The sequence below is a fragment of the Felis catus genome, chromosome B4 (assembly GCF_018350175.1).
Source record: "Felis catus isolate Fca126 chromosome B4, F.catus_Fca126_mat1.0, whole genome shotgun sequence".
NCBI lineage: Eukaryota > Metazoa > Chordata > Mammalia > Carnivora > Felidae > Felis > Felis catus.
This window is the reverse complement of record NC_058374.1, coordinates 136,322,516-136,336,506: the sequence shown is the minus strand read 5'-3', so window position 1 is coordinate 136,336,506 and position 13,991 is coordinate 136,322,516. Positions and strand designations below refer to the sequence as shown.

The 13,991-nt window shown below is 58.0% G+C and overlaps 1 protein-coding gene across 1 annotated transcript in view; it reads right to left on the bottom strand.

Moving 5' to 3' along the window:
• MPPED1 (metallophosphoesterase domain containing 1) overlaps positions 1-13,991 on the bottom strand; it is a 74,400-nt gene that overhangs the window by 18,133 nt on the left and 42,276 nt on the right. The window contains exon 4 of the mRNA XM_023257573.2: positions 5,680-5,905. Coding sequence (XP_023113341.1) covers positions 5,680-5,905 — 226 coding nt within the window. The remainder of the gene's footprint in view (positions 1-5,679; positions 5,906-13,991) is intronic.

The following is a 13,991-nucleotide window of genomic DNA, read 5'->3' as shown; positions in this document are numbered from 1 at the left end:
CCCACTTGCGCTCATGCACTTCCTCTCTCTTCCAAACTAAATAAATAAACTTAAAAATAAATAAATAAAACACAGCACGATATAATCCTGAGTGGAAAAGAAGACACCACACAATGCCCAGTGTGGCAGCCCTTTTCACAAAGAACCAGACTATCTCAGGCCATTGTGAACTTCAGATAAACAACAAAGAATTTCTTAGTGCAAGTATGTCCCAAAGATTGCATGGGACATACTCATAAATTATTCTGTCTGGCTCATCACCTGCTGCAGGTAATGGTGCCCTGTCATGGGGGGGGGAGGGGGGCACATCAAGGGCCGATGGGAACCTGAAGGCAAGCCTGGGGCCAGGGACGGCCTGGGTCAGCACGGGGTGTCAGCGGTTATGGACACCCCCCACCTCATCTGAGCTCCCAGAGGGCAGAGCCAGGCCTGGTCCATTTCGGGGTCCCCAGAGCCCTGCAGGGGGCTGGGCACATGACGGCCTTGTGGCCTTCAGGGTAGGTGGCCCCACAAAAAATTGGAACGATTCTCTCTCCCAAGCACAGCATCTATCTCCTGGTGGCACCACTTGGAAGAAAAGCCGATCGCGGTGACCACGAGTTTGCTTTCTGTGTCCCCTTCCCAGCTGGTTCTGGAGAGTCCCCAATGTCAAGGCCAGCCTGGGCACACCGCCCTCCCTCCGAGTGCAGGACCAAGTGCAGAGCATGCCAGTACGTCCCTCTGCGTGGGGATCATCAGTGCAGGCAGATGCGGGAGGGGCTGGGAGGATACCAGGCCCAAACACAGCGGGTCTGTGCTTGCACGCCCCTTGTGATGGGCAGCTCACCACTCAGGAAGGTCTCACCACCTCTCTTCTGGGTTCCTGCCTGCAGGATAGTCTTCCCTCGAGGATGAGAGCTGCCTTTTTCTCTGCCTTCTGTGCCCCCCCGTGCCTGCTAGGGTCACACTAAATAGGTCTGTCTCTCAACCTGGGTCAGCCTCGCCCACGTGCTTCCGACGCCTATGCTATGAGGTCACTCGTGGCTAGTGCTGCTTTATTCAGTCTCTGATCTCCCCGCTGGTATAACTAGGCATCTAAAGCCAGAGAGAACATCTCCTTGTAGTGTCCGGGTGAGTCCACATGTGAAGAGCAGGGAAAGGAACGGAAAACCCGAACATCCGAATTTAGTAACAATTGCCACGAGCTTTGCCTTGTGCCCAGGTGGCGGGGGCTGGGGGCTGAGCCTCGACAGACAGTTGCGGGGAGTCGGTGCATGAGCCCTGCACCAGGCAGAATCAGCCCCGGCTGTGAATAGCCTCCCAGGGACAGGTTCATGCCGTTTCCCACGGTGCCCCTGGTGCAGTTGGGACCCCGAGGCTCAGAGAAGCGTGACTCCCCAGGTCAGACACGGAGCGAGAGGCAGAGCCTAGGGATGCGTCTGCCGTGTCTGGGCCCAGGGAATGAGCCCTTGACTGACAGCCGGGCCTGCGCCTCTGAGCGCGGTCTCCCTTCCGGGACTCAGCTGTGATGTGCTGGGTCCCCATGGATTGATAACACAGGGCGACAGGCAGAGGGAGCTGTGACTCACTGAGAGCTGAGCGCCCAGGGTGAGGGCCTCCACTCTCCCACCGCGACCCACCCCCAGGCTGGAAGCCACGCTCCGCGCCCAGAACACCCACGGCCCCTCAAGCTGTTCCCTCTGACCGTCACACCCTTCCCCGGCCCCCCAGCCTCCGTGGCCACCTGTGCCTCTTCAGCCCCTGCCCCTCCCATGGGAAGCCTGCCCGGAGCCCAGCTCCCAGGCCCTGGCCCCCTGGCCTTTGCGGAATCAAGGACTTGGTGGCTGATGTGCCTCCCACGGGGGACACAAACCCCGTGAAGGCAAGAGCTGCACCCGTCTGGTTCCCAGCATGTCCCCGGGACCCAGATCACTGTGTGGCACTCAATAAAGCCCTGACAAATGAAGTAGGCAATTAACAGGTCACCCTGAGAGCATCAGTCGGGTGCCCTGGCCGCCATATCCTCACGGGGCCAATAAGGCGTAGGCACATCAGAAGGCTTTTTGGAGAACCAAGGAACACACATAGAGCCCGTGGTTCTGGGCCTGGCACGTAGTAGGTGTTCATACGAGGACACCGAATGGCCTCTAACCTGGAGCAGAAAGAGCCCAACTAGGAGTCTAGACAACCAGTCATTATATAGACAGCCAGTCATTACAGACAACCTGGGCAGGCCAAGTCCTCTATTTGCCCTTCTGTGAAATGGGATCATTAGAGTCCTGGCCCTGCCTTGGGGGCTGTCGAGGTATCAGCCAGAGGAGAGCTACCCTCCCGGCCTCCACCCCAGGGGTTCCCGGGTAACAGTAATTACAACCAACCTCCAGGGCCTCGCTCTGGGCCAGGCCTTCCTCTGGATGGGCCCACACAGACCTCACAACTGCCTGTAACGTGGGTGGTGTCATTTCCCCACTCTACAGAGGGACCAGAGAGGTTAAGGCACTTGCCCAAAGTCACACAGCTACATAGTCACGGTGCCCCGATCTGAACAGCCTTTCCCTTACCAACCAACTACCCGGCCACTGCTGTTGCTATGATTCCCGCCACCGGTTCCCAGCCCCAGATGGGGCCTACGGGAAGCCAGGGCAGCTGCTAGAACGCCAGCTCCCAGCCTGCACGGGGAGCACAGAGGAGGTACCATTTAGCCCTCAGCATCGAGGGCTGTGAAACAGCACCCCAAAGAGTCTGGTGGAGCCCAGCACAGAACGGGGCTCAGAGACATGGCTCCTCTCCTGCCTCCTCCACCTGTGGAAACCCCACTTCAAATCCCCCCTCCCACAGGGAGCCCTCCTGGATTTCACCAAGGCCTCCTTGGGTCCCTTCTCTGTCCTGCGCCCCTCCCACTCCCACAGATAGTCAGGACGACAGGTAAGGACGTCAAGGAGAAAGCAGTAAGGCCCCAGGAGAACCAGAACTAAAGAGTCTAGAACTGTCCGTGCTGGAAGTCACAAAAGCCAAACGCAGGAACCACCGGTGGCCCAAGCACAGAGCAGTCGCACCAACCGCTGGCCTCACTCTGGCCTCGGGAGCACCAGGATTTGGCCTCCAGCTGGCACAGGGGACCACGGGGCCCTGGCCCTGGCCCTCCACTCACCCATGAGCCCTAAGAGCAGGCTGCCAAAGGGGTTCTTCAGTGCCCAGCCCTGGGGGTGCACACAGCTGCTCTGGGGGGAAGTGGGTGGGCGCTGGTGACACCTGCCAGTCCCCACCCCCTGCCTGTCCTCTGTCCCACCTACTGGGTTCTGGCCAAGCGGTGTCGGAAGGTTGGCCTCTGGAGCAAAGAACAGCAATGGTGTCTCTGTTCGCGGAGAGCTTGATGGTGGGGGCACCAGGCCCGGCTGACCCCCCGACACCTTCACGACCACCCTCTGCAGGAGGTGTGCTGCCACTCCTGTTTTGCAGGGAAGGGAAGTGGGGCACAGAGAGGTTAAGTGACTTGCCCAGGGTCACACAGCCCATCAAGGGTGAGGCCCAGGTTTCAGCCCAGGCAGTCTGGTTCCAAAGCCACACTATTAGTTCCTACAGAACATGACATTTTTAAGAAGGGGTGTGTGTGCATGCGGGTGTGTAGGGGCAAGGGGGTGTGGGAAACACGGGGCACAGAGATGCTGTCCAGATTGGCTGGTCTGGTACCTGAAGGCCTTGCCATTGGCCCTCCTGACTCCCTCGCGGGCCTCCCGCTCCAGTCCTTCTGCCGTGCCCAGCCAGACTTCTCCAAGTCTGGGCTCCGGCGGCCTGCCAGGCGGATTCAGCCACCTCCCCTCTGCTCCTGTGCTGGGCACTGAGCTCACCACGTCCTCCAGTGCCCCAGCAGTCCTCATCTGAGACCTCAGAGGCTGCGGGGAGCTCATGGAGACCGACCGTGGACACGGTGAGGACCAGAGAGATGACAGCAGGCACCTCCTGGGGCTCAGGGATGGTAGGACAGCCACATGATCCCTCTGCCCCACGAGGAGGCCTTGGCAGGACGGGACAAGGTCCTAAACCCACCCGCAGCCTCTGGCCACCAGGTGTCACGGTGTGGCATCCAGCAGGCAGCCCAGGGGTTTCCCAGCTCCGTGTTGGTAACAGCTCTCCCTGAAGTCCCTGCACCCTACAGTCCCCGTGTGCCCCCAAATCGTCCCTCAGCCTCCCTGCGTGTACTACTCTGACGGCTTCGGGCCCTGTTACCCCTCCATAACTGGGGAGGCCCTTCTCCTCCCTCATAACTCAGGTCACCTCACCTCCTCCAAGCAGCCTTCTGGGATCATGCCACACTTTCAAGGACATGTGGTGTCTCTCCACCGTGTATGGCACCCTCCTCACCCTGCCAGCACTTGGCACCCTGTGGCTATTGCCAGCTGGGCCTCTAGGGAACACTTGACCTGTCCACCCGTAGAATGGGGACAGTGAATCGGTCCTCTCAGGGCTGAGTACGAATTAGAAACAATGCTTATGAGACTTTAGCCCAAGGACCAGCTAACAGAATTTGCTCAGGAATGATTTGCTGCTGCCACTACCACCATCCCCATCATCACCACTATAATGGCCATCCCCATCATCATCACCATCACCATCAACATCACCACCATTATCAACATGACCATCATCACCATCATCACCACCATCACCATCATCGCCACCATCATCAACATGACCATCATCATCACCACCATCATCACCATCAGCAGCACCACCACCACCACCATCATCACCATCACCATCATCATCACCACCATCATCAACATGACCATCACCATCACCACCATCATCAACATCAGCAGCACCATCATCACCATCACCATCACCATCCCCATCATCACCACTATAACGGCCATCCCCATCATCATCACCACCATCATCAACATGACCATCATCACCATCACCATCACCACCATCACCATCATCACCACCATCACCATCATCACCATCATCACCATCACCACCATCGTCATCATCACCACCATCATCAACATGACCATCATCACCATCATTATCACCAGGGCCCCGATGGACCCACAGACCACACACAGAAGAGTCACAACTTGTTCTCACCTTGATCCCCACCAAGACAGGGATGAGGCCTGATTGTTCTGCATGCCCGGCAGAGGGTAAGGGTCTGATGTGGACTTGTGATTAAAACGACACAGTACACCAGGTCTCTGGCCTTCCACGAAACTTCCAGCTGCCTTTCCTCGGCCTGGCTGATCAATCGTCCCCCCTCACCTACGCCTCTTGTCAGGGGACATGGCGATAGGGAGGCTCCTGGCCTATAGAACGATGGTTGAAAGCATGGGCTCTGGAACCGGAGTGCCAGCTCTGCCCCCTCCCTAGCTGTGTGACACTTGGCAAGGTCCTCACCCTCTCTGTGCCTCACACTCTCACCTGGAAAACGGGGTTGATGACAGTACCCACCTGTATGTGAGACACGGAGGACACAGCTGATATGACTACTTGCCAGTTAGATACGGGGAAACCGAGGCTCAGAGAGCAGCCGTGACCTGCCAGGGGTCACACAGCGGGTGAGGGGAGAGCCCAGATGCAGTGCCCAGCAGGGATCCGGGGGTCCTCGGTGCTTGTCCGCGCCCCACCTCCCTCCGCGTGTTCAGCCTCAGCTCCTCCAGCGCCCCCAGCCGAGGTCGGGAAGGCGCCCGGCGCACTCACCACGGGGAGCCGTAGATCCGGAAGCCCCGCACGGTGACCTCCGAGTCCTGCAGGTAGATGCAGTTGGTCAGGAGGGACTGCACGTTCTCGTAGTTCTCTGGCTTCAGCTTCGACACGGACGGGAAGTAGTAAAAGTCCTGCTTGATGAGGTCAGCCATGAACTCCTGGTCAAAGGTCAGCTCGTGGTTGCCAGCAATCACGATCTTGTACTCGTAGGGCAGGCTCCCTGCAGAGGCGGACGCAGACAGACACACAGCACATCGCTGTCGGCCTTCTGAAAGCCACGACAAGGCCCGGGGGGAGGGGGGGCAGCGGGGAGGGACAGACGACGGCCACCGGCATCCCGGGCAGAGCAGCTCCTGCCGCCCGCTCCCAGCGGGTGCCCTCGGATCAGCCCCATCATCATCCCTGCAGCCCGTCTGCCCAGGCGGCCGCTAGGGGACAGGCCACCAGACCCCAGGCCGGCGGGAGGGGCCCGCACAGCTTCCTCCAGGCCTCTGAGCTGCAGTGTGCCTCGCCCCACGCTCAGGACTTGCCCGCCTCTGTTTTCTGTGTCTGGGAGACTTTTCCCCGGACAGGAGACCCTGACCTGGACCCCCAGGCCTACTCCCCCAGCCTCACTGTCCCAGGGCCCACCATGAAGTCCAAGTACAACCAAAACAAAGCTGGCTATGCGTAGCATACATTGAACCAGTAACAGGGTCCTTCTGGCCTCGCTCTGCGCAGAAGCCCAGGCAGAAGCCCACGCCATACCTCCTGCCTGTCCTCTGGGGCCCCACCTGGCAGATGCCCTAAGCAGGTGTGGGGGCTGCCTCCCAGATGCTTCCAGCGCAGCTGCCCCCCCCCCCACTGGCACAACCCCGTGGACTCAGTAAACCGCCACCCACCCCCAGCCCCGACCGCTCCCCAGAGCCAGCCTGGCCCCAGGCTCGGGGGCCCCCTGACTCCCCATCACCCACCAGCCTCAGCTGCCGGGCTCGCCGGGCCTGGAGAAAGAGTCGTGATGGCACCCGTGGGCCCTGATTTGGATGAAAAATGAAAAGCAGAAGGTGAACCAACCCGGAGGCCCACGCCCTTCTCGCGGCCCCTCCCGGCGGGGCGGGTCCTGTGGGTCGGGCGAGCACTAGGGGTTCGTGAACACAGCCGCCCAGCTGGGGGCCTCGGATAGGAGTGTCCAGGCAGGCAAGTGGTGACATTCCATGGCCATTCCACAGAGAAGCAGTCGTGGCCATCGGACGGAACTTCTAAATGACCTGACTCTGGCTTCTGAAGGAGCCACAGCGACAACAGGGACACTAAGCTTTACCATCACCTGTGTCAGCAAGAGAGTCACTTCACTTGTCCCGAATTCTTCAGCATAAATGACTAGCTCACGTGATCCCAGAGGGTTGCTGGAGCACGTACATTGAGCCAGGCACCCACCACGTCCACGGTGCCGATGTAGAAACTGAGGCGCAGGGGACACCCGGGTGCGGTGGTGTGGAGGACGTGTGGCCTGGGGGTGGCAGAGCTGGACTCTGAGCCAGCCCCGTGTGGCCCCTGACACTTTCCACCTGCTTGGGGAGAGCCCAGGAGAGCGCCCCAACAAGCCCAGGTCACAGAGCTGTGTCCCAGCACACCGAAGGCCACGGCCACGCCTCTGGCTCTGGCCTTCTGTCCTGGCGCCCCAAGGTGATGAGAAAGGGGACCCTCCCAGGGGTCCTCAACCCCCCCCCCGGCTCCTGGCACACGGAGAAGACTGTCTGGCTGGTGGAGACCCCTCCCTCACAGTGCATCTTCTCTGATCCCGGGTGACCGTGACCCCCACAAGAGCAGACACAGGGTAAAGTGCTTAGTTTTGGGGCCAGCTGACCTCGGCTCAAATCCCGGCTCCATCAACCATCATCATTTGAGCAAGTCACTTAACCTCTCTGAGCCTCAGTTTCCCCTCTGATCAAGGTGGGTGTGCCTGGGGAATGCCCCTTCCTGGGGGCTAAGGATCTCTGTGCCTCCCCCCTGCCCAGGCTCCACATAGTTCCTTCCCTGTGACTGGCTCCCCAGGGGGGAACACAGTCCAGGAACAGCAGGGCCTTCCCACCCTTGACTGTGACATGAAACCCTATGTCCTCTGCTGTCTGAGTGTTTTGTCATGAACCCAATTCCAAAAATGCTCCAAATCCTAAGGATTATTTGCCTTGAGAACTGACACCCACAATGTTGGATCACATGTGGTCGACCTGTGGTCAGACCCGACTTCCCATAGGCCTTTTAGGGAGAAGTGTGTCTGCCCAGGCCTATGTGAGCTCCAGAAAGGGGCAGAGTGAGTCTCATGGCAAACAATAAGTCACCATCATAATGAACAATAACAATGTTTCAGGTACTGTACCTACAATTATTATATTCTAATCACGAGCAAACAGAACAGTCCAGAACCCGGTTAGAAACTTCCTTCTCCACATCCCCACCCCACCCCGGAAACTGGGACACACAAATCCTGTCTAGCCTTGAGCTCTGTGGCTGTTCGAAGGCCACCCGATTCCCAGCACAGCCACGGGGGGCGGGAAGAGGGGAAGCCAGAAGTGTTTTCTGAAAAACTGGCAGAAAACCACAATCTGCTCACACTTCTCACCAGCCACCCCAGAACTCTTCACAAGCTTGAGAAAAGAGTGTTTTCTCCTCTTCGGTATTTCTCAACTCGGGGAGGCCCCGAGACAATGACAGACCCAGCTCTGTCACTAACCAGCTGTGTGCCTCAGTTTCCTCACCTGTACGGTGGGAAGAAGAATGCCGACCTCGCAAAACTGTTCTGGGATTTCAGAAGGGACGGAACAGAGATCACAACACAGGATACTCACATGATATTCACAGGCAGCCTTCCCGGGGCCAGAGTTTGCAGGCCAGACCTGCCCACAGACACATGTTGTTTGGCGTAACTTTTTTACTTGAATTTGTTGCCAACATAAAACACACACACACACACACACACACACACACACACACACACACCTCGAAAAATTCCCAATAAAATGCCATTCTTTGTTTTCTAACAGTCAATCAACCGATTTGCACATTTCATGATCCTGGCCCAGTCAGATGCTGCGGATCTGTGCCTCCCTTAGGCAGGAAGTAGATGTCAGTTTGCCCCAGTCCCTACACTCAGCCCACGTCACTCATTGGAAGTCCTGCCCACTCCCGGCAGGCACCGGGCTTCTGGCCCTTGCCGCATCCCTGGAGACTTGCAGGGAACAGGCCTGGCCCTTGTCCCTCAGTGCCACCAGTCAGGCGGGGGACGGGCTCTCCAGGCCCTCTGCCTCCCCACCTACTTTTATCACGGCCCACCCTGCTGGGCCGGCCCAGGGGTGCCGACTATCTGCTTGTTCCCCAAAGCCGGAGAGCCCCAGGAGCACAGGAGTAGACGTGTTGGCCTCACTCCCCTCGCGTCCGGCGGGTCCCAGTAGAAGTCTGGCAAAGGAAGCACCACAGGGTGACAGGGAGCAGAGAACCTCGGTGGCCCTGCTCCAGCTGCCAGCAGGGAGGGAGGAGGTTCGCAGGGGCCTGAGCAGCTGGGGAAAGGCTGGTCCCTCTGATCCCCCGGAACCTTCCGAGACACACTCTTGTAGCTACGGCTCTGAGGCCAAGAACCTGCCCAGGTCCCACAGCAGGTGAGCAGGGGAGGTGACACCAGGTGTCGGTCCAGCTGACCCCACGCCTCTGGGTCAGCGGCTCCTGATTCCTTCAAGGCCACCAGGCCGCAGAGTCAGCTGGGGGCCCTCACGGAGCCCCTCCCCACCCTGCAGTCGGGGGACAAGAGGTGGACGCAGCCTGCCACCTTCAAGCTCGGATTCTCTACGTTTCCGCTTCACGTCACCCGTCCATCCCACCGTCCCACCTCGGCGTCGCCCCGGCCGGGGGAGCCCGAGCCAGACTCACGTATTTATGTCATGTCTCCGACTTGGGGGTGTTCCTCAAGCAAATTAACAAATTACTCCAACTGCACGGTTTCATTTATCTCCGCGGCTCCCGACTACCGGGGATCGGGGAGTGGGCACGAAGCTGCCAGCTCTCCCCTCGTCCTCCCACCTCAGCAGAGGAGGGAACTGAGGCTTCTCCCCTCCCAGGGAAGAGTGGGTGGGAGATGGAGGGACAAGGCTCTTGTACACAAAGCCAGGTGGGGAAAGGAGCCACGAGAGGCTGCACGATACCCTCAAATCCCGTCCGGGCTCTCCCTTCCCTGCAAAGTGGGCGCCGTGCCCCTCTGAGCTGGAGGCCCAGCCACAGACACATCTGTCTGGATGGCCACCTGAACCTGGCAATTCGCCAGCTGTGTATGACGTTCACAGATGCTCAAGTGTAGGTATCCCCATTTTGCATCTGGGAAAAGCCGGGCTCGGCGAGGTTGCCTAAGTTTACACAAATCAATAATAAAGTGACTGGTCACCACAGAGGACGCTGGACACGTGATAGACCCTGTGGCTCGGCCTCATCAAAACTCATCTTGACCTGGCCCCCCAAACTATCGTGCGCACTGCCTTCTCCAGATGAACCTGCTCTCTCGCTAGGGGAGCCAGAACCAAGGCTCTGGAACAGCCTGACCATCCTGGAGGAGTGTGGAGAAGTCCCCTCCTCTGTTCTAGAACTGCTACCTCTGTTGTTACAGCCTGAGGCTGCATTAGCTTTCAGGTGGTCACACCATCCTGCAGCCCTTACAACCTGACCGGATAAAACGCCCAATGACCAATCATGACAGGCTTTCTTGCGTGGCGTCAGCTCCCCCCTCTTTATCTGTGCAGCCAAGGAGGGGGGCGTTTAGGGACTGATTAATTTGCAGGGGCTTTGTGGGTAAAAAGACGTGATGAATACAAAGTCGTCAGCACACAGAGGAAATTAATGCTCTTCCCTTTGTCCCTTCTTGCTGCTGTCCCTCCTGGCAGCAAAGAAGCGGGCTGGCATGCAGGGGGGCCTCCCCGGCGCCTGACAAGGTGCCAGAGGTGCCTGGACCGCAGGAGAGGGAGGTGTCCTCCGGGCAGGTGTCGGGGCGGCCGTGCCGGCCTGGTGAAGAGAGGGGACAGATGGGTCCAAGTGCTTTTCCCTACTCACCTCCCCTCATCAGCCCAACAGAAGCAAAGAATCCAGTCAGCCTATCGCAAAAGCCCATCAAGCCACACACTCGCTTCCTTCCCTGGGGCCTGTTGTAACACCACCCCATGCCCTGGTCAGCTGTCCACAAGCTCTGATCCAGCAGGAGCCCTGTTCTAGACCCTGGTGAGACACCGTCGGGGACCCTCTGGGGAACAAGACTGAGTCACGAGGTCAGTCCCAGTAGGGACTAGTCCACACCGCTCAGTGGACAGAGGAGGCGACTGAAGTTCAGAGAGGGGAAGGCGACTGCCTGAGGTCACACAGCGAGACAGCGGACGGCCGGGGTTTGCACCTCGAGACGGCCAATCAGCAGCCAAACCAGCCTCTGGGGCCACGTGCCCGATAAGCTGTGGACTTTGAGAGAAGCGGAGCGTGGCCTCGAGGGGCAGGTTTGATCGGGGGCCAACCCGATCTCTGAGAAGCCCCAAGTCCTCCTGGAAACCAGCCCTATTTCCCCCGCCTCCAGGACTGTGGGACACTGTCATACCTTTATAGGCTGCACAACAACGTTCGACCATCTTCCCCAAATGCTTCCTTTCCTCCGGCCAGATGATTTAAGACCCTGGCATTTGCTAGTCATGGGGGTAAAAAGACCATTAGGTACGAATCAGCTGAGCACCGGTGGACGACCATCCTGGTTTAACTTTCCATTTGCCGTATATACCCAAATAGAAACGCATCCACGTACAGAAGCCACACGGAGCCAGCGTGCGCGGCGTTTGGGGCTCGCGGAGGGACACCCATCAAAACCGCCACTTCTTGCGCTCCCAAGATTACGCTCCTTCCGAAAGGTTACGATTCTTTATCGCGAACACTTACCCATCCCGTTGAACAGAAAGTGTTGCCTCCAAACTGCGTCATCTGTTAAATTCAACAAGATATGTGCACGCTTCTCTGTAATCTATGCCATTCCCGGAGTGGCGCATTGAGCCCGGCGGAGTTTTAGTGCGCTCTAAATGCGGCAACAATCAGGAAAATGCCCACTTACGGCTTTTCCCGCCCAGTCCCATCTCACGGAACACAGCAGAGGGGGATGGAATAAAGAGACGGCGTAACGATCTCTGATTGCATTTTTAGTGCATCCTTGTCAGTTGTGTTTAAACACTTGCCAACGTCTGGGAGACTCACGTTAGCAGGCTTCTCGGTATGGCGCCCGGTCTAGAACAACACCGGGATGGGGCAGGCTCCCCAACTCAGCTTCGAGCCCCCCGTGGGTCTCGACACAGCTCGGGCGCGTTTAATGCCGGTGATGGAATCACACAGCCAAGCACACACGGAGGACGCGCGGGCTGGCAATTCGAGGAGACGGGGAATTCTCCAGAACTGACTGGAGAGGTCTGCAGACGCATGCCTGGGCCAGTGGCCAGAGCCGAGGCACAGGAACACACACATGGGCTGTGCCTGCAAAATTTGTTTCTTGCTGCCCTGCTGTGAGCATTTTCCGGTGCTAGGCAGCGTAATAGGCAATTTACATTCAGAGGTTCTAGACGCTCCTACCTCCCCAGGTGAGAGGCAGTGAAGCACAGGGGTTAGGGCTGCAGGCCGCAGAGCCAAAAACGCCTGAATCCCTTTTCCACCTACTGGCTGTCTGGCCTGGGGTGAAAACTCTTACTTCTTGGAGCCTCAGTATCCTCATCTATAAGAAGAATGCTTAGGATTCTTGCAACAATCACCGTAGGAAGACGTGTAAAGGTTTGTTTTCATCAGGTATAGTAAGACACGCACACATGGAAATGACTGTCGTGAGTAAGGAAGTCTATACTCGCAGATCCCTAGACACAGGTGGCGTTCAGGGCCACACCCGGTCACACGGGGAAGCCAGGGCCGGTCAGGAGGCAGAGGAAGTAAAAAAGAAACCTGGACTGGAACCTTTGTTGTGGTTTCCAAGGGAAAAGACAGGGGAAGCAGGGGAAGCAAGTTTAGGATTGGCTAGTTGGAACGATTCTGGCAGGCCCTGGGGGACAGGGGCTGCCCCTAGGGTGACTGGGTCAGGGGATAGGGGGCTGAGAGCATGAGGGCCTATAAAGGAGGCAGTGGGGGGTGGGCAGGGGCTCTGGGTTGGTTGGTTTGTATATGAAAGGCACGCTCAGGGGTGCCTGGGGGGCTCAGTCGATTAAGCGTCCAATTTCAGCTCAGGTCACGATCTCAACGGTTTGTGGGTTTGAGCCCCACGTCGGGCTCTGTGCTGACAGCTCAGAGCCTGGAGCCTACTTCACATTCTGTGTCTCCCTCTCTCTCTACCCCTCCCCTACTCATGCTCCCTCTGTCTCTCTCTCTCAAAAATGAATAAACATTAAAAGAAAATTTTTTAAAAAAGGAAAAAGAAAGGCACGCTCAAAAGTGGGTCCTTCACTATCTCTAGAATCGCTTACCTCTGGGAGGACCCTCCCTCCGGGCTCAGCAAGGCCCCAAGATGTCAAAGCATCAAAATACAGAAGATTACAGGCACGTGAATACAAGCCAGATAACAGCACGACCACTGCCTTCCAGGGCCGTGAGGAGGAGCAAACACTGTGGTCTACGACGGGGTCCAGAAATGTTCGCCGGGAAGGTCAAGATGAAAAAAGGAGGCTAGGGAGGTCAGGTCACCTGCCTGGGGTCAGGCCGGCCTCGCAGGCCGGCCTGCCCAGAGCTGGGTGTGGAGACACCCAGGGCGGGAAGGACGCGTCCCAGGACCGCAGGCGCCACGCGGACCCTCAGGCGGACCCCAGCCTGCCGGGCCCGCGTGGTCCAGCGTTTGCGAGGGTTCTGGATCCACAACTCAGCACTGGCCCCCATATTTAAAAGGCAAATGCAATTTTTCCTCTGTTCCATCCTAACAGCCAAAATGCTTAACTTCCAAACATTTGTTTTTCCTGGGAGATGTTTTAAAAACGGGAATATTCAGTCCTAAGCCTCTTTAAGTGCTTGTTGGTTACTGCAGAGCACAGGTGACTTGAGACTGCAAAGGACAACCGAAGAGTTTCTTGGTTTTCCTCCCCAGAACGAGAGCGAATGCAGCCAGAAAGGTCTCACAGGAACCTCCCCGGAAGTCCCAGCCCGGAAGAACGCACTTGCACAAAGGTGTTCAGCAAACGCCCGGGCCTCAGCCGGGGACCAAGCTGGTAAGGCCTGGCGCTTGAGGCTATGGCGCCCCCTCCAGGCCAGGCCCTGTCAGTGCTCTGACCTCACCTTGTACAACACCCCCAGCCCTG